We start from the raw sequence: 20916 nt of genomic DNA on the forward strand, positions 1-20916 counted from the left end.
GTGTTTGGAGTTCAAAACTCTCGCATCCATGCATTGCATCACAGGTTTCTATGACTGTTTTTTGGCTCTATGAACAAAACACATTGGAAAATCAAACCAGGTCAAACTTTGAGCAATCAGGGACTTGGATTTGGTAGTGACGTTTTGGTAACATCCATTTGATTCACAGAGATACCAACCGTTTAAACATTGATCATAAAGGATAGGAATGTCTATGACACCAAGTCTTTCATATATTGGAATAGAGCTTGCCTGCAGCAAGAATAACTAGATTTAAACCACTTTGACATTTTGCACCAAACCTCTTTCAACTGGAGGTACATGCGTGAGTCTGGTGTGGATGGGCTAAACGTGGGTTCATGAATGGTCGTCAAATGCTTGTTGTGAACGTAGCTTAAGTTTAAAGTTGGAATAAAAAGCTTCAGTCTTGACATGTTTGGCAGACACATTTCTCACTCCGTACTTGTCACATGTTGGTTAAGAACCCCTCCACGTCTCTTTTTAACGTTTTGGGTGTCCCCGAACTGGTCGGTTTTTGACGTACCGGCTGTTCCCTTTAGATCACGGGTCACCAACCTCCGGCCGTGAACCAGAACCAGTCCAGTACTGCGACGCGGAGCACACCGGTACACAATCCCGGTACTGGTACTTTAACCCAAACCTGACACCAGATGCGGTACCAAATGCTGTAACAGACACAGACCGTTACCGGGTTAGAATACCAGTACTGGGTTAGAGTACTGGATGTGTCCCGAAAACCAGTCTGCATCTGGTACCGCATCCGGTTCCGCGTCTCGAGGGTTGCGGACTGAAGAGTTAGTGACAGCCAAAACATCAAAAAGTGACGGGGAGGGTCTTTAAAAATGAGTTTGGAGCAGAGAACATTTATGAGCTGTAAGGCATTAAAGACACCAATTTAAACTGGTTACCTGTATTAAAGAAACGTCTTTAAACTGGTTACCTGTAATAAATACACCAGTTTGAACTAGTTACCTATATTAAAGAAACCAGTTTGAACTGGTGTCTTTAATATAGGTAACCAGTTTGAACTGGTTAACTGTATTATAGCCCCGCTTTTGAACTGGTTACCTGTATTAAAGACACCTGTTACTAGTTACCTGTCCACACCTTAAAACACCTCCTTCCTGAAGCGTAGAAACAAGGAACCTCCTCAGCATTGGACATCCAGCAGTGTCTTGGTTCTTATCGATCCCATTATCTTCCTAAAGCTCTGTTTAAAGAAGTGATCAACCAGGAGAGAGTGAGCACATTTCCAGGTCTTCAGGAGGCTGTGAGGAACATCTGGACCGCTCAGCTATCCTCCCACCATCAGCCTGCACGACCAGATCCGATCCATATCCCAGAACTGTTCTGACACATGAAGATGATCCACATGGTTGGGTTTAGAGTTGTTTCAGCTTCAGATGAAGTTTAGGAGACTCTGAGGTCCATCAGGGAGTGACGGCTGTTGCATTGTGGGATTTTTATGTCTCTGCTTCTCCTGAGATATGAATGAACCAGGACCTCTTCTCCACTGGAACCTTACTGTAATGTCGTTCCTCAACGTGACTGTCCTCTGAGCTCATGCCAACGTGGACTTCTTCTACCCAAAGAAGTTCTGAATCAGGGTTCAAACCAGGAGATCCAGATTGATGTATTCCCAGTCCGGCTGGATTTAGTTTTTGTTGTCAGATCTTCTGATATTTGTCATCAAAATTCTCCAGGATATCGTCCTCTGATCAGGAGATGAGGTGTGAATGTTTCCTTAAAACCTGTCTTTCTTCTTCTTCCCTCTCTAGTCTGAACACTGACAGCCTCCAGCAGCATAGAGAAAGCTGGAGGGGGGGGGGGGTTCTCATCTCTGAGCGGGCACGAGCGTGCCGCGGGAGCGCGCGCATAGGCAGGAAGCGCAGGGAAGGAGCGGAGGAGCTCAGTCGCCAGCGGAGCCCCGGACGGTGGATGAACGGAGCGGCGCCCCCCTCGTCGCTCACCTCCCTCCCCCCCCAGCAGCGGACCGCGGCCCCCCACACACCTGCGAGACGATGATGCTCCGACTGCTGCACCTGCTCGGGGTGCTGGTCTGCAGCGGACAAGGTGAGCTCTCTCGCGCGCGCGCAGCAGAGGCGCGGTGACTTTGTGGACAAGTTGTGTGCGGATGCGCAGGCGGGGTGGGGGGGCTGTGTGGTTGGAGCGGACCTCGCTTGGTAGTGGAGGCACGTCCCGCGCCCCTTCTCCCTGAAAAGGGGGGGATTATGATGGGGGTCCCTCTTTAAAGGGGCGGCCGAGCTGAGGAGGAAAACTGCCCCCCCCCATAAACTCCCCCCTCTGGGTCTGCTGGTTCTCCGCAGCTGCTGGTGGTGTTTGCGCAAAAGCTGCGCATTTGGTTTTGTTTTTCTCCAGAAATGTTTTTAAACTTGAACGGATCAGCTGAGACCCCCGCCTTCCTCCTTCATCCTCCTCCTCCTCTCCGGTCCAGGCTGCGCTGACACATCCTCCGCGTGCGCAGCGCGGGAACATTCCCAAAGGATGCGTCCTGAAGTTGGGGCGCGCGCGCGGCCATCAGTGACACCTGGTTTGGAGAGGCGCGAAGCCTCCGATTGGGAAAAGCTGTGCCTTAATTGAGTCCTAATCAGCTGCTGGAGCCGCGCGCGCACGCGTGTGCGCTCTCCACATGCCTAAACCCGCTCTTCCAAACATAATCTGCATCAGAAGGCCATCAAAAAGTAAAAATGATGAACAGCCACCCCCCAGATTGGAGCGCAGACCCGGACTTGTGGACGGGCTGGTGGCGGGTTTGCTGGCGCACAACGGCAGGTGGGGGTAGAGCGCCGCTCAGGCTGGAGCTGCTGCTCCCGCGCGAGCGTGTTGCATGCTTTTATTGCTCCGCCGGTGACTTTTTAACTTTTTTATGGCTTATAAATAATTCTGACGTGCAGGAGGAGGTGCAGTCTGTGGCGGTTGAATAAATATCTGGAGCTTCTTCTTGATGAAGATGATTGCAGAGTTTAATCTGCAGACTCATAAAAGTCTGAGGAAACGATGAGTCTGGGAATAAACGGCAAACAAAGAACAGAGTTCATAACTTTCATTGCATTTGTCTCCTGCTTGCTGCGGCGTTGCATCATCACTTCATCCGGCTCCAGTCTTTCAGCGTTCAGTCAGGAGGATGCTGCAGGATCCATCCAGGAAGGACCAGCAGGTGATGAGCTGCTCTGCCGTCACGCTGCTGCAGGTTCCTGCATTTACTTACCGTGGATTACATGCCTGCTTAGGCTCTGCAGTGGGACGTTAAGTGGCGTAATTGAGACGTTTCGCTGGATCTCAAGGGGGCGGGTCTTAGTGGCTCAGGGTTTGAAAAGATTTGTGCTTCCTGGTTCCTCCTGGAACATAAACTGTGTCCAAAGCCTGGTGAGAAAAAGTGGAGTTCCTGCTTCAGCTGAGATGATTCTCCAGGTTTGGTTCCTCCTTTGCTTTTGTGAGCGGCACATCTGCTGCAGAAGGACAGGAGTTGTTCTTTATAGACGGGACACCTTTTCCACGTTTGTGACCATGGAGTGAACCATTAAAATAAAGGGGGAGAATAAAGGGGGAGTTTGATTTGGTTTGTCTCAACTTCTGGAGGGCCGGATCCGGCCCCCGGGCCTTGACACATGTGATCCACAGAAAACACAGACGATGGAACAGCAGCTCAGGAGGTTCTGTTGGACCATCAGACCACATGTAGAACTGAACCAGAGGATTCTTGGTCAAATACAGCAAATGGAAGAGACTAACTGTTTTGGAGAAGGGGGCGTGCTGACTGGTCTCTGCTTCATCATGCAGGAGAAGAAGATCTTTTGATGCTCGGGTTCCTCTTTTGCTCTGACGTACACTGCAAAAATAGACGCTGTAGAAATAAGTAAATGATCGTGTTAACAGTTGAAAAGTGCTAAAATGTTGTGTTTAAGCGTCACCAGTGACGTGAGGTGTTAAAGGGTTAATAAAAACTTTCTAGTCACCCAGACACATCTTCTCTAACATTATTTTACTGTCAAAAACGTTATCGATGATACTTTTTACTTTTGGAGAGTTCAGTTTTTCCAGCGTTGGGGTCAGAGGTCATTCCTGCTTTCAGCATGGCTACATCAGATCCAGGTCATCAGCTGTGATGACGAACGCTAATGTCTGGAGAACAAGTCAGCCTCCCCCCAGTTTAGACCGTCAGGGGTTTCCAGCAGTTGCTATCGGCGACAGTATCCGGGGTGATGAACAACAGAGGATTGTTGTCAGCCTTCAGGGAGGAAGTTAGTGAAAACTTGAGCTGAAGAGTGCTTTAGATCTAAACTTGTTTCCTTCTGTTTGTTGACGTCCATCCCATAATACTCTTATTGTCTTCTTTACTTTAGTTTTTTTATAGTTTTAAATGTGACTATATTTAGTTTAGCAGGAGTTTAGTCTGAGATGACGTTCTTGCTGTTCCTCTACAGCCTTTGGAATCAGTTAATTTTGTTATTTGAACCGTCAGATCAGTGGTCGCCAATGCGCGGGCAGGAGGAAACCCAGATGGAGAGAGTCACAAGCACATCAGTGGCTGACACCAAGGAGGTTCATTTACAAAACCACAATTAATAATAGAGCTGCCACAAATGATTATTTCATTAGTCGACTAATCACCGATTAATTTTTCCAATTAGTCGACTTATCAGGTCATGCAGAAAGTGGATGTAAAGCAGATATCTTAACCATCATTAGCTTTAAACTAACCAAAAACTAGATAAACAGCATTACCTGTGATAAAACTAGTGTGAATGCTGTAAGCTGAATTGCTGTTGAAGATGCTGAAATTGATAGCTGAAAACACAGAGGCTGATAGCTAAAATATTAGTTTGATGCCAAATTAGTCTAAAAAACAGTAAAAAGCCAAAGTTAGCCAAAACAGCTAGCATGTAGCTGAAATATTAGCTAAACTCCAAAATAGCCTAGAAAAACCTTAGTAAATGCCATAATAGTCCAACAAGCTAGCAGGATACCATTATAACCTTTGACTTTACTGCACTCTGACTCTATATATTATAAAGTAACAATTAATCAACTATTTTAATACTCGATTAGTCGTCGATTAGTCGACTAATCGTGGCAGCTGTAATTAACAAGAACAAAAGGCTCAGGAAACAAAACGAGCCCAAACAGAGAGCCTTAAACTTATTACTAACTACTTACTAAACTGCAGGCTGCTGTGACTGATCCACAGGAAAAAGGCGGAGCCACAGTAGACTGCGCAGGAGCAAAGAAAAAAAAATAAAAGAAAAAGTAACAGAAAACAAGCAGAACATGACCGGACTGGTACCAGTTTGTGGGACAGTTGGTTGCAGAGGACAACAAAAACACCACCTACATTTTTTTTTTTCTGTTTTATTTCTACTCTGATTCTGAATGAATTTTTATTTTGAAAAACTACTGGATTCTCTCTACACGTCAGGTCGTTGTGTATCCGTCTGCTACTTTCTGAAAGCGGCTGCACACACCGCCACATCGAAATCCTCAAGCGAACAAAGTTAGCAAAAACATATTTGGAAAGTTTATGCAGAAAATAGAAACAGAAGAAGAACCTTTGACTTCAAAATAAAAGAAATCTCCATTTAACAGAGAACAAATCTGGAGATTGTTTCCAAATGTGGACAGTTTTCCCACAGACCATAATAATAACCAGAAAAGTTGCTTTACCTGCGATAATGCTAATGTGAATGCTTTCTGCTAAATCTGGTTGCTGAAAATGTTGAAGCAATTTGCTGTAATTGATGAAGGGATTTGCTGAAAATGCAAAAGCTATTTGCAAATTGCCAAAATTGCTAAAAGCTTTGGGATATTGCTAAAGAATTATGGAAGAGCCCTGAAATTTCTGAAAAAAAATTAGTTATTTTAGCCTAAAAATCCTCCATACATGCCAATTAAGCAAAAACATTCAGTGTGTTGCTTAAATATGTTCTAACTCTAAATTAGCCCCAAAAAACCTTAGTTGATGCCAAATTAGCCTAAAAAGCTAGCTCATTGCTACAAAGCTAACACGACTCCAAAATAGCCAAAAAATCCTCAGTAAAATTAGTCACAAACAAAACTAAACTCAGAAGTAGCCTGACATCAGTAAGTGATAAATTAGCCAAGAAACGTCGGCATGTTGCTAAAATATTAGGTAAAATTAGCATGAAAAAACCTCAGTAGATCCCAAAGGAGCTAGCATAATGCTAATATAACGACTCACAGCCAAATTATTTAAAAACTAAGGCAAACAAAGGTTTTAAAGTGAAAAGTTTTTGAAGAATTTGGAACATTTCTCATTTGTTTCTTATGGGGAATATGTTGCTCAATACTTCAAAAGTTATAAAGTTTATGAATACAAAAAATTCAATTAGTAATGTCCTGAATGCGCTGAATAATTTGATATAGAGATTGCTGAAATTGCTGAAATTGTGATTGAGTTTTTAGGTGCTGAATATCATACAGAAAGGAGCAGCAGAATCATTATAGTGTGAATGCTGTGAAGGTTTCACACGAGAATATTCAACAACCAGCTGTCTTTTTGAGCTCTATTTGAAAAAAAATTGTATTTAAAATAAAATAAAAAAAACCTTGAAACTTGAAACAAATCTTGAAAATAAAAAAAAAAGATTTTTGGGGGAAAATTGGAAAAGAAGCAAATACAGAAAACTCGAATTAAAAAAAACAAAAGACAATAAATTTAGGGCTGCACGGTGGCGCAGTGGTTAGCGCTCTTGCCTCACAGCGAGAAGGCCCCGGTTCGACTCCCGGCTGGGACCTTTCTGTGTGGAGTTTGCATGTTCTCCCCGTGCATGCGTGGGTTTTCACCGGGGACTCCGGCTTCCTCCCACCGTCCAAAAACATGCTTCATAGGTTAATTGGTGACTCTAAATTGCCCCTAGGTGTGAATGTGAGAGTGAATGGGTGTGTGATTGAGGCCCTGTGACAGACTGGAGACCTGTCCAGGGTGTACCCCGCCTTCGCCCTTCAGTAGCCGGGATAGGCTCCGGCACCCCGCGACCCCGAAAGGGAAGGAGCGGCCAAGAAAATGGATGGATGGATGGACAATAAATTTAAAAATAACCTATTGAAATATAATGCATCCTTTAGTCCCGGCAGCCAATCAGCTCAAAGCCCCGCCCCCATGTAAAATTAGGATCAGCTCGGTAGCAAAAACTTGAAAAATCAGAATTGAAACTGTAAACTGAGAACTGAAAGTGAAGATTCGGAAAAGGAAAAAACAATAAGTTGAAATTTCAAAACAGCAGCTGTTATTATTCATCATTGTTAATTTTTACATTTATATATATATATATATACTTTTTTTATTCAAGTTTTCAGTTTTTTTTCCCATTATTTTTATTTTTTTAAATTTACAGTGTCTTATTTTCACATTTTGATTTTTTTTCAGTTATGTCTATTTTTCAAGTTTTCAGTCTGTTTCTTCGTTCCCTTTGAGCTGATCCTGATTTGACCCCAAAGTCTGCCTGAGACTAAAGCGAAGAGGCGGTTGCTGTTGAGTTTTAGCGATCGTGAAGCTGCTGCACTTCCATCTCCGGCCTCAGCAGAACCCTACAACAGGTTTTCACTCTAAGCTGCTTCTGCTTTTGTGCGGCGATGAAAGAAAGTGAAGAGGAAAAGATCTGGGATGAGTGTGAATTGTTAAATGTGGCTTGACGAGTACACTCATTTATCTTTTTGTGCACTTGTGATGCACAAAGCTCCTTTTTCCCTCCAATTGCTCATTTTTATCTTCATAATGACTAATGTGATCTTCAGGGAGTTTTTTTTTTTCCTAATCCAGATCTGCAGTGCAGTTTGGGACCCTGCAGACGGCGTTTGGCGTCGCTCATTAATTCTGCATTCTGACGCTCAGAAAAGGAAAATGAGAGCGATGGGAGGACTTGTGTGGGGAGAGATGGAGATTATGTTTAAAAATTCATCCACTTCCAGTCAATCTGATTGCGTGGAGTTAAATTGCGTTGCCAGAAATTGAATCGAGCTCCACGCCGTCACACGGTGCCAAAATTAATAAAAAGCAATGGAATCCTGTGGCGTTGGAGCCAAATGAAGGCGCGGTGATGTGATTGGAGGAGGCAGCGTCTTCTGCTCTTTTGGACTCGTCCACTGGTTGACATTAGCCCCCTTCGAGCTGGGCAGGAGACCCCTTGGCTGCGGCGTGCGTCCGTCCTGCCAGACTAACGAGCCGGCTGACATGCAGTGCCAGGATGCCAGGGCGGCGGCGGCGGCTCGCTGACACATATTTGGAAGAACGCGGTCACTTCCTCTGGCGGGACGCCGCTCCGGCGCTCCACGGGGTTGGTCAGCCATGATTAAATGAAGGGACGGATGTGAACCCCGTGGTTGGTGTGTTTGGACTGACCCACTTCCACCACACGATGAGCTGACATGAGTCATATGTGAAATGTAATCGGTGAAGATTGATCTGCGTGACTTAGTTCATTCTTAAAGAAGATTGAGGCTCTGCAGACCGTCTGCTGTCCCGTCAGCACGCTCGCTCTCGCCTCTGAGGAGGTTTGCTGTTCCTGACAGATGAGTCTCATCTGGATCTGGAAAACTCAAAGATGGAACAGGCTAAATCAGCTCTACTGTTTGAACATGACACTCACATTTGTTTTGGAATTTTCCCCAAAGTTTGTGAGAAAACAGGTTTTTCCTTTAGCCCTAAAAGCTTTTTTCAAACTGCCTTTCCTCTGTTAAACATCAAAGTTAATCGTGTTCCTCTCACATCTCTCAGAGCATCGCTCCTCATTTCTCCATCGTTCTTCATGTCCCAAAGACCAGACGGATTTAGAAGCTGCAGTCGATCATGAACCCAAACCACATGAGGCTTTCCATCAATGGTCCACGGGTTACAGACTGTGAGAGGACTAAAAAGGGAAGGAACTGAAGTGAGTCCTCACGAGGAATCTTTGAACTATTGAAACTCATCAACTGTTTGTGCAAGTAACTTAATCCCTACAGATTCTGAGGCTTAAAACTGTAGCTTTGGACAATATGCAACACTTTACAGTAGTACTTTACACTTTACAGTAGTACTTAAAATTTTACAGTGGTACTTTACACTCTACAGTTGCACTTTAGACTTTACAGTAGTACTTTACACTTTGAAGTAATATATTACACCTTACAGTAGAAGGCCTACATTACCCCTTACTGTTGTACTTTACACTTTGCAGAAGTACTTTACACTTTGCAGTTGTATATTACACCTTACGGTAGTAGGCCTACCTTACACCTTACCAGCTCAGTGGCCTTGTGGTAGAGTGTCCGCCCTGAGATTGGAAGGTCGTGGGTTCAAATCCCGGCCGAGTCATACCAAAGACTCTAAAAAAAAATGGGACCCAGTGCCTCTCTGCTTGGCACTCAGCACTAAGGAGTTGGACTGGGGGGTTAAACCACCAAATGGTTCCCGAGCGCGGCTGTGTCTGCAGCTCACCGCTCCCCCAGGGGATGGGTCAAATGCGGAGAACAAATTTCACACACCTAGGTGCGTGACAAATAGTGGGACTTTAACTTTAACTTACAGTAGTACTTTACACTAGTACTTTACACTTAAGGGTAGTATGCCTACTTTACAGTTGTACTTTATATTTTACAGTAGTAGGCCTACTTTACTTTTTTCAGTTGTAATTTACACTTTACAATAGTGTGCCTACACTTTACACTTTACAGTTGTACCTTACACTTTGCAGTTATACATTACAGCTTACAGTAGTAGGCCTACTTTATACAACCTTCATACACTTTACAATAGTACTTCATTCTTTGCAAAGTGTAACGCCCAACCTGTAAAGTGCTAATGGAAAGTATTTCTATGTGCTGATAAACGACATTTTACAGTAGAACCTTTAAACTTTACAAAGTGTAAATTACTACCATTAAGTTTTGAGTATCAGAACATAGTATTACAGTAAACTGTTGCATATTGACAGCAAGTTTGCGCCGACAACACTTTAGGATTGTAGTTTCTGCAGACAGTTTATAATACTGAATTTACATTTTACAAAGTGTAAAGTACTTCCTGTAAAGTGTAAAGTACTACACAGTAGTTAAACCTGCTAACAGAAGTCCTATGTGTAGTTCCTGGATTGATTTGGAAACTCATAAAACCCGATGATGTTTGTGTAATAAGTATCTTCCCAGATTATACCGTACGGATCTTCCTGGATTATATTGAAACAAATTCATATTTCCCAGAAGCATCCTCTCCTACAGAGCCGTAGAATCTTCTTTAATTCCTCTTTTTAAAAGCAGTCTTTGAAATGGCTAAAGATGTGTCTCCATGGCCTCAGAAACCTGCGTAGGCTTTGATTGAACATGAAGTTTCCTGAAAGCGAGCAGCTAACGGCGTACAGATGCAGAGCGGTGGGGTTCTTCATCAGTGAGGGCTGAAAGCAGAACGTGTGGCAGGTGAGGAAGAGGAGGGTGACATTTGGGCTGAAGAAAGAAGACGGGCAGACAGGTGGCAAAAGGGGCGTCTGCGTGACAGCTAAGCGACAGTTAAAAGTGCGAACGCTGAGTCACAGAAGTCTAATGAAGAGGAGCCGTCAGGCAGAGCCACGTTTTCCTGCTGCAACATCCGGGCCCCTCCTCAATCCGGCTTTGGTTATAGGGAGCGACAGAGGCTGCAGAGAGGAGTCCATCACAGTAATGGAGAAGGGCTTAATGTAAGCGTGTCGACACTAATGAGAGACGAGCCGACAAACACCTATGAATGTGACCACAGCGCTCAGGGAGGAGGGGCTTCCAGGCTGCACGACAGCTTCGTCTGCGTGGAAACGTGAGGAGAGGACTCCCATTTGGAGGAATCTTTATTTTTTCTGCTACGAAAAGGAGAGTTGGAGTAAACTGTTGTTATTGGTGATCAAGTTGGTTTGTCTTTAAGACCAGACTGTCCAAAACTCATCAAAGTTGCATCAAAGTGACCCATCAAAGGTTGGTTTCCAATGCAAAAGTGCATAGCTTGTCACTATTGTCCAATGACAGTCAAACCCTGTTCATCGCAAAATTTGAACAGAAAACTTAAATCTGGAAAATTTGAAAAAAATTACTGAAAAACTTTTATTTAAAAAATATATATAAATGTAAAAATTTCCAATTGAAAAAATATTTTTTTCAAATTTTCATTTTTTTGGTCAAACTTTCTTTTTTTCAAATTTTCAAAACCTTTTTTTGTTAAATTTCCATTTTTATTTTTATTTACAATGTCTTGTTTTCAAAATTTCAAAAACATTTTTCTGTTTCATTGTCTGTTTTTTTAATTTTTCAATCAGATTTTTCGTTCACTTTAAGCTGCTCTTGATTTGACTCCATACTGTTGTTCCTGGACAGATGAGCGTTTGATGAGTGGAGGTCGACGCCGTGGATTTGGTGGTGATGCAGCAGATCCGTCCATAAATCTTCAAACAGAATTCCGATGTAGGCCAGGCGGGATCCCTGTTTGGACCCTCTTTCTTCCCCTTTTTCCTCCTCCCTCCTTTCGTTTCCTGTGCTCTATTTTGGTGGACCTCCCACACGAGTCTCACTGGAGGTGTCTGTGGGGGGAAGATCTTCCTTTGCCGCAGCAGCAGCAGCAGCAGCAGCAGCAGCAACAGCAGCAGCCGCCACGCTTTAATGTTATTTTCAGGGAAAGCTAATTACGTGTTTGTTGCTGTGCAGCTCGATGGAGTTCTTAACACCTATGGATTTCTGTTCCTCAAGGCTCCTGTGAAGAACAACAGGACTTTTTAAGCGTCGCCGTGTCAGTGTTGCTCCGTCAAGCGTGTTATTATCTCTCAAACTTCTAATGATCGCCTCACAAGTGCTGGGAAACTGTTTTTAATTAATCTGCACGGCAACTCCGCTTGGACGACTCCCAAAGCTGGGAACTCTGGGATAGTCGGCCAAGTTGTGCAAACTTCCAGAGAGGAAAAATGTTTATTTATTAGGGATGCAACTGTTCATTTTCCCAAAGATACGGTTCAAACCTGGACTCCTGGGTCGCAGCTTTAAACAGCTTTAAATCGTCTGCACCTGATTCACAGCAGTTGGAATAAATACTCAGAAATGCAGTTTAAAACTTCATTTTCTTTATGCATGTCCTCCATTATCAGAAAAATGCTACAAGAACATGTAATTTGTGATTAACTGCAACATGAAAAAAAAAATGTTAATAAACTAGTATCTGATTAAAAAAAGAAAAAAAAAATCTAGAGCCAGGGATCAATTAAAAACATTTGACTATTTAACCACAAACCTGGTGGGAAAAAAAAAAAAAACGTTTCCGCGATTATTCGCAACATAAAAAAAAAATAACAATAATTTGTCATTATATTAGTATCACTGATTAAAAAAATAGGGTGAGGGATCAATTATAATCATTTAATTATTTTAAAACATGGCAAAAAAAGAAAAACTCGTTTTTTTCGCGATTAACTGCAACATTTTTAAAAGCAATTATTTGTTAATAAACTACTATCACTGATTTTAAAAGAAGTAGGCCAACGAATCAATCAAAAAAATTAACCAGTTAATCGCAAACCTTGGAGGAAATTTAAATACTTTTTTTTGCCATAAGTTAATAAGCTAGTATCACTCATTTGAACAAAAAAACGTAGGTCCAGAAATTTATTTAAAAAATTAAAGAAATTAATCGCAAATCTGGGTGGACAATTAAATAAAATTATACCATGGTCTGGGTGAATACTCGATTCTGATTGGCTGCTGGGTGTGCATTAAAAAGTGATAATGCACAGTAATAACGCACACCTAAAAAAGAAGTTCCGGTCACACAGACCAAACGTTCGATATCACTGCGCAGGCTTCTTTAAAACACGTTTTTCCTTCATCATCTGGACAAAACAAGCAGTAATGGATGAACTTTCTCTCTGAACTGATGCTTGATTCAACTTATTGTAGCGACCAGCATTTATATTCCTCTCCTTTTGTAAGGTAAATTAATATTGACAAATTGGTTATTCTCCTTCTAATAAAACACCACTCGACATGAAAGGTGTAGTCTTCTGTTTCACCACAAGAGGGAGTTTCTCATTTAAGAGCAGCTCAGAAGAACGAACCTGCCGTGAAATGAAACACAGACAGAAGCTGAATATGTTCTAGCTGCTCACTGAAGGATTAACGACAGAAAAGGAAGAAAAATATCCTAATTTGTCCGGGTCTTTCTTTCAAAACAGCGACACTTTACCGCTGCAGCTGAGGTCTGTAACGGCTTCCGGCTTCATGCCGTGTTCCATGTCACCGTGACAACAAACCGCATCACGGATGATCAAATAGTCCGCTTTGTGTGAAAAAATGAGCTAAACCAAAGAAATAACAAGAATAAAGTACTAAATATTGATTGAATGTTTATTTATTTTGTAAAGACCATGGTATAAGCGGGATAATACCCTCCGAAGAGTGCATTATGGGAAATTAACGCACTTCACGGAGGCAACCGTCCTCCGCTTCGCGTCGGACGGTTTAGGCCTCCGCGTCGTGCGTTAATTTCTCATAACGCACACTTCGTCGGGTATTATCCCTTACTTAATCGCAATGTTTTACTAGATACATTTTATATAACAATCCTTTTGAACAAAGACTGTGTACGATCATAGTTATGAGCTAAATTGTGTTACTAACGGTTGTAATCCTGTGACAACACAAGAACCCTTCTGTGTCTGGTTCTAGCTGGTTTTTAAACTGTTGACTGTAACATTGTGCTCTACAGAAAGGATTGGTTGGCCCTCACACCTTCTCCCCTCACCAAATCAGTGATCCGTAAATCACCTGGATGATCCTCTACTCCTGGATTATCTGCTCTCCTGATCAGTGCAGATCCCTGCGTCTCTTCGGTTGACTTTAAACCGGTCTGTCCCACATACCGCAGGATATTTTAGGACGGAGCTCACTGGCCTCTCGCCGTTTCTTCGGTGGAAGCTCGCTCCAGCTCCGCTTGTTTTCTCCTTTCGTCAAACAAATCCTCTCCAGCGCGCTGACCTCGGCACTTTAGGTGTGATCAAAGCCTGAGCAGACGAGCGCTGACGCAGAGCCGGCCGCCGGAGGAGATCGGCCCCGGGGTGCGAGTCTTAGGACGACCTTGTGATTTCACACATGCCTTTGCAGCCAGGTGGTTGCTGAAAGAGCCTGTTTGTGTTGTGGAGAGCCGAGCATGATGGGAACTGCTTTCATGATGCCAGCGTCTCAGATAGCAGTTTTCCTCACAGTTCCACCCACCCGTCCCAGCAGGTTTCTGCCGTCTCCTTAGCTTGAAATTTCTGGTCAGACTTCTAGCGACTTCTGCTTCAGGACTTGATGAGATTTTTCCCAGCGTGCCTTGTTGCGGGGCCGGGGTGAATTCCAGCTAGCTTAAGCTCGTGTATTGCTCGGAGAGCAGAGATTACTTTTATTTCACGCTGCTTTTCATCCATCCAGCGCCGTCTGGAGTAGGCGGCCGAAGGAGTGATGGATCGTCTCGCCACTCCAGGCGAAAGCTGCAGACGTGGAGAAACATAGCGCCGCGTCCCCTCAGTCAATACATGGAGAGGCTTTGCTGCGACGGGGTGCAGCAGTCACAAGCCACAAATTAATAGAGCGCTCCCATCCACATGATGGTGGAGTTTCATTTGAAACCGTCATGGTACATAAAGCGCCTCAGAGTGAGCAGCTCCACTTCCCCGTGAGTCCATAGTCGTACCTGTGAAGCCGCGGCGCCCGCTGCAGCCTCGTCCTCGCTGGGTCCTTCATGTATTCCACGTCTAAACGTTTGGAGTCGTTCTGTCAGTTTGTTTTTTTGTGCACTCACTGAAAACAGTCATTTCAGCTACATGCTAGCTGTTTTAGCTTATTTAGGTGTTTTTTTTGGTTGTTTTTTAGTTTTTAGGCTGTTTTTGAGTCACTCTAATATTTACATGCTAGCTGTTTTGGCTAATCTAGACTGTTTTTCAGTTTTTTGGGTGTTTTGAAGTTTAGCTGTTTTTTGAGCTACATGCTAGCTGTTTTGGCTAACCTAAGTTTTTTTTCAGTTTTTAGGTTAATTTGGCATTTAACTAATGTTTTAGCTAGCTATCAGCTTCACTGTTCTCAGCTTTCAACTCCAGTGTTTTTAGCTATTTTCAGCTATCAGCACAAGCATCTTCAGAGGCCAAATTCAGCTTACAGCATTCACACTAGGATTATTGCAGGTAATGATATATATCTAGTTTTTAGTTAGTTTAAAGCTAATGATGGTTAAGATGCGTTTTACATCCAGTGTGCACTTGACCCAATTCGTCGACTAATTAGAATAAATAATCGGTCATTACTTTATTTTCTGGACTATAGGACGCACCTGCATTTAAGCTGCATCTGCTAAATTAAAAAAAAAAAAAAGTGTTGAAAAAAGATATACAAGGTCACTTCCTCCAGCCCCTCTGAGGGACCCCGAGGCGTTCCCAGGCCAGCCGAGAAACATAGTCTCTCCAGAGTGTCCTGGGTCCTCCCCAGGGCCTATAGCACTGGGCTATAAGCCGCAAATATCTATGTTGAAAAATGTTATGTTAACTGCATGTACAGGACAATTTTGTGGGTTTTTTGTACAATTTCGTACTGTAAATGTACCCGCCGCCTGTAACGTCTCATTGACGTTGAGCTTGCGTGCAGCAGCGCAGTTTCCTTCCTGGATATCTAGCTCAATGGCCTTCAGCTTAAACCTTACATCATACGAACTTCTTCGTTTGCTTTCCATCTTGAAGGGGCGATGATTTAAAACCTGTTCGTAAATTTTCGTGTGTGTTCTGTTTAAAAAAAAGTAGCATTTCCTATTCTTCTTTGCACTGATTTTTTGTCCATCTCATTTTTTGTTCTAATTCCGGTTAGAGCGCCCCTAGTGGTGGAAGAAAAAGCCACAGAATAGCTGCAGCTTTGTATAAGTTGCATGGTTCAAAATCTTCGAAAAAAGTAGCGGCTTATAGTCCATGAAATATGGTAGTGGACTCTTAAAACAATCGTTTGTGGCAGCTGCTGTGCGTAGCGACCTGCAACACGCCGTAACATGTGAGCGTGACGCGTCTGAGCTCCAGAGGGAGGAGATTGGTAGTTCAGCCAGATCCTCGTTCATCCTAAATGTTGCCATCAGCACTTCATGCTAACGCGGTTTTTATATCTTTACACTTTTATAGTTTTACAGAAAAAACTTTCCGAAGCTTCACCAGGATGTTTTAGGCTATAGTCAAGTTTTAATTAAATTTAGTTTAATTCTCAGTAACCTTACTGGTTTAAAGTCATCTCTGGTCATCTTTTGATCTATGTTTCAGCGTTCCCAGCACTCTTTTAATTACAATGATGCAGTTTTTATCCAAAACCTAAAAACTTGTGTCATTTTCTAGGACATAGTTTCTGCAGAGCGGCAGGAGTTTATTAGACATCTTAGTCTACAAGTTGATAAATCAGAATGGAGTGGAGCAGGGAGACTGTGACCCCCAACTGTATTTTCTAGAGCTGGGTTGATAAAAGTGATTAATCAGTCTGAGTTGATCTAAGCTGAATAGATCAACAACTGATCCATAAAAATAAAGATCGATCTAACACATGAAGCTAAATTCTGCTAGCTTGATTCTAGCGTATAATGGAATTCCCCATAGGATGGCTAATGCTAACGTGACCTAAACTTACATTGCTGACTAAATGAACATCTTTATAAACTCACAGACATGAATTTTCCAAACTCTTTTAAGGAAATATTTTAAAGTAATCATTTGTGGTCTAAAACATCATTTTTCCCTCATACTTTCTTCTTCTGGAATAAAGTGTAATTCTACAGCACGATCCCCACCTAGTGTCCAAACTGAAACGTCCTCCAGGAGAAGCAGAACAATGTTTACAATGTTACTGATCTGAACATTTTAGTTAGATCTCCTTTAGAGAATCAAATCTATTCTGGACATTTTTCTGGATCTCCAGCTGTGGTGTTCTCTATGTCACTCATACAAACTCAGTTTGTCCTTCCTGATCCGTGATGATAAAACCGCATAGCTTCAGTCGTGTGCTTCCAGGTCTCGTCTTTGTTCTTGCTCCTTCCAGTGAACACTCCATGTTTGCTCAGCTCAGCTGATTGAGCTCTTTCTGCTCCAGTGCCCCCCCCACACACACACACACCCTCTTTGAAGTGTGTCGTTTGCCACAGAAACAGTCTTGTGTCTCCGTGGCGCTGCAGACTGACTGCATTGATCTGTTGTTCCAAAGTGAAGAATTTCAGCCGAGCGACCGTTCACTTCCTGTTGACGCAGAAAAACAAAGAAACGTTGGATAAAATAAAGGACTGATGTGTTTGTTAAACGGCAGACCGACATTTTCAATTCGGACTGAGCGGGAAAAGGATCTGATGAGATGGTTCCATACTGGCGAACGCTTCCTGAAGGTGTGGGCGGGGCCTCACCGCTGTGCATGTTTATTCCAGGATTCTGCTTACGCTCCGTCTTTTTCAGCTCCTTTCTTGCTGGAGGCTCAGAAGTGAAGAGGCAGTTTAGTCCGCGTCAGCAAACAAACAGGAAGTGCCTAACGAGCCCTGCAGATCAAACTTCCAAGAATCTCCCAATCCTGGAGGATTACCGCCTGAAGGTTGATCAGTTTCCTGGTAAATGGTCAGTACTGTCCAATCAGGACGTGTGGGCGGGACTTCTCCCTCCAGAAAGTGGTGGTCCACAGACAGAGCTGCTCGCTCCTCTTTGAGCTCGCACGCTGCCAAAAAGGCGGGATTACGCACCAACTGTGAGGCTGAGGCCTCATCTAAACCCCAGAGTTATCCGTGAAAAGCAGTGTGAGCGGCGGCGGAAGCCGGCTCGCCACGCACCTCCTCAAAGCAGCTTGACACCTGAGGGACGGGCGGAGTAAGCCGCTCCCCCGCCTCCACTGTAAGTCGCTTCCCATTTCCCTCTGGCGGCGCTCCCGTCAGTCCTCGTGACGCGCTCCGTCACCTGCTGCGCTTGGCTGAGAGGACGCCGTCTGACATCAAACTTTACAACGCTCCTCATGTTTGGCTTTTGAGCCTGCGGGAGCTCCTCTGCAGACACCCCCCCCAGAACTTCCAGGGCTTTAAAGGAGCCAGTGAGGCTCATGCAAATGCCCCGCGTCGCCGTGGAGACACAGCCGCCCTTGTTTGCCGTGGCTGCCAGAAGCAACGGCGCCGTAGCAGATGAACCGCACTGGGAGCCAGTGGGGGGGTAACAGTGTGCATATGTACATGCTGGGGGGGGCACATTCCCATCTGCTGCTGATCATGCATGAGTCGGAAGTCCATATACATTACTGTAAATGAGACTCCGCCCCCCGGCGGTCTAAACAGGAAGTGGAAAATCTCCGACATCATTCTATTCATCAGAATAACCCTTTTGCTCCAGTACTTTTTTATGTTTTTTTCATGATATTATTTCTGTAGTTCAAGTTATTAACTGACCAATCAGAAGCCTCCATAAAAGTAGGTGGAGCCTGCTGATGGATTTCCTTCAGCCCACTTTCAAGTGCGTCTTGATTGGTGAGAGTGGTTGCCATAGAAACTCAGACCAACTCTGACCAATCACTGACGTCGTCTGGCTCCAACATGGCGGCGTCCATTTGTGAAAAAAATGGCGACTGAGTTGACTTCATTTGGTCGGAACCGGAATAAACCGTTTTCTACGGGTGACGCAGCACATAATGATAAAGGTCAGCGGAAAATTAACAATGGGTGGAGTCAAAGTGAGGACTAGTTTTGACTCTTTTTGTCCTTTGAGGGTTACCGTAGAAACAGACGAATGCTAAATTTCAGTGAAGGAACAACTGGTTTGTTTTTACAAAACTGCTGTCCTCTCAAAGAGCTCAGCTTTAACCCTTTTGGTTGTGTGTTCTACAGAAGGCAGAACGCAGAGAACCAATCACAGCAGTGCATTTGTCACATGACCTTCATTTGTTTTCTGGAGAAACACGACAAAGTTCCTACAAAGCTGATGTTTCCTGCAGACATTCTGGATCCTCCACATCACCATCACATCTGTTCATGTGTTCTTTTCTCACACACGAAGCCAAAAATGGACAAATTAAGACTTTTGATTTATGAACGTTTTAATTTGCATGTATGCAGCTCTAATTCTACATTTATTGGCAAATATTTTAACAACTTTTCCTGCATTTGTGATGAAATATCTCACATTTAGTGTTTTAAGACAGAATAAAATCTGCTTAAGGGGAACAGGAGTCTCTACATTTACATCTCAAGTGCAATAAAAGGGAAAGCTGATGAAAAAAAGGTGATAAGAGGCAAAAAATGTAGAAAAGACTAAAAAAAAAGGCTTTTATAAATTGTAAAATTTCATTATAACCTGTTAAGCTTTTATCCAGTAACATTAAATGTGTTTACCACAAAGAGTCTTTCTGTACATAAAAGTAAACATTACAAAAATGTTGACTCTGATTGTTCTTCTAAACAAACAAGAGATTTCAGGAACGTCAGAGAAACTCTTTTTGTTTTTCCAGGCTGTCAGGAAACGAGATTCAGGGAATTCAAATCTGTTTACTGAGCAGAAATATTTTGTTTTCCTCCTCCAGCGTCAGGTCACGCCTTCCATGTAAAGAGCATGTAAATGTGGGGGGGGGGCATTAATAGCCTCTGCGCTCATCATCAAATCAATGTATTCATTTCCTTTTGTTCAAACTCGTGGAGTGCAGGTCGTTACGCTCCTCTTTGCATTTTTATTGCCTCATCATGCAAATTAAAAAGAGAAATAACAGGAGTCTGTGCACACATGTGGAGGGAATCAAACCCACCACTCTGTTGTAAGGTTGTACGTTCAGCACCCCGGACTGGACTTTAGAGCCGAGGTTTGTGTGGTTGAAGACGTTTTTTTTTTTTGTCCAACACAGCTGAGTCAACAGATGCGGGCTGAGAGCTTCTTGTGTTGGGTTTGAAGACATTTTTAGACAGCTTTCTCCTGACCCCGCCTCCTGCACATAAGCCACGCCCCCTCTTGTAATTAGTTCTGCGAACTCACCTGTTACTGAAAGACTGAAGGTAAACAAAAAGAAAAAAACACCAGAGACAAATGGATCAGGAGACCCTCTAAACATCTGAAGCTGTTTGAGGCGGAGCGTCTCTGTTTCCATAGATGATGGAGAAACTGCTGACTCATGCTTGACTGATGAACCTTCAAGCTGTATTGTTTATGAAAGTCCAGAAAAACCGGCTCACACAGCTCCTCTGAAGCCTAAAGCTACTGTATGTACACACCGAGTATTTCTGATCCCGCGATATGTGCATTCAACCCATGCTGTTCACACTGGACTAGCAGGGAGGGGCTTCTTGTTCTACAGTTGGAAAATCTTGGTGTGAATTGGAATAGCTTTGCTAGCATCTGGGATTAGCATCGTGTTCGGGGAGTGATTGGTTCATCTCTTTATTAGAAAGACAAACACTGACTTGTCATTGGGTTCATCAGATAAACCAGTATCTCCCTAATTTGAGTGCCTGATTGGTCAAAGTTCAGCCTCCTTTAGCTGGCACGGCATGTTCATAGTCGTAGAAACTTGTGTAGCTGTGCATGAACGCTAGACTTTGAATGCGAAGGCCTGAAATGCGCGTTTACGTCGACTTCTCTGAGGAAGTGGCTGCTTGAACGGCCGTCGTCAGTCCCAACTGCCCTCATTGGTGGATGCTAACGAGAAATGGTCAAAATTATATGGAGGTGACCCGAACAAAATATCAAGGTCGTAGAGCGTTCAGTGACCCCGTAGGGAGAAAATGTTCACGCACACGCCTACAGGCGTGCTGCGGGCGACAGGTGGCAGTGATCACATATCTAATAAGACAGTCAGAACAGAATAGAATACCTTTATTTCAATAGCACTTTTCACAGAACGAATCGCAAAGTGCTTTACAAAAAGAGGATAAAATCA

The 20916-nt window shown here is 43.5% G+C and overlaps 1 protein-coding gene across 3 annotated transcripts in view; it reads left to right on the forward strand.

The window, feature by feature from the left end:
* The first annotated feature begins 1866 nt into the window (after window positions 1-1866).
* Window positions 1867-20916, forward strand: part of LOC112160147 (neural cell adhesion molecule 2) — a 615672-nt gene continuing 596622 nt past the window's right edge. For 2 of the 3 annotated variants that reach the window (XM_024294536.2, XM_024294537.2), the window contains exon 1: window positions 1868-2094. In XM_024294536.2, the coding sequence (XP_024150304.1) occupies window positions 2043-2094 (52 nt within the window). In that variant the 5' untranslated portion in view covers window positions 1868-2042. Of the gene's footprint in view, window positions 2095-20916 lie in introns of all 3 variants that reach the window. The other variant, XM_024294538.2, reaches the window with a different exon arrangement.

This window comes from Oryzias melastigma, linkage group LG2 (assembly GCF_002922805.2).
Source record: "Oryzias melastigma strain HK-1 linkage group LG2, ASM292280v2, whole genome shotgun sequence".
Lineage (NCBI taxonomy): Eukaryota > Metazoa > Chordata > Actinopteri > Beloniformes > Adrianichthyidae > Oryzias > Oryzias melastigma.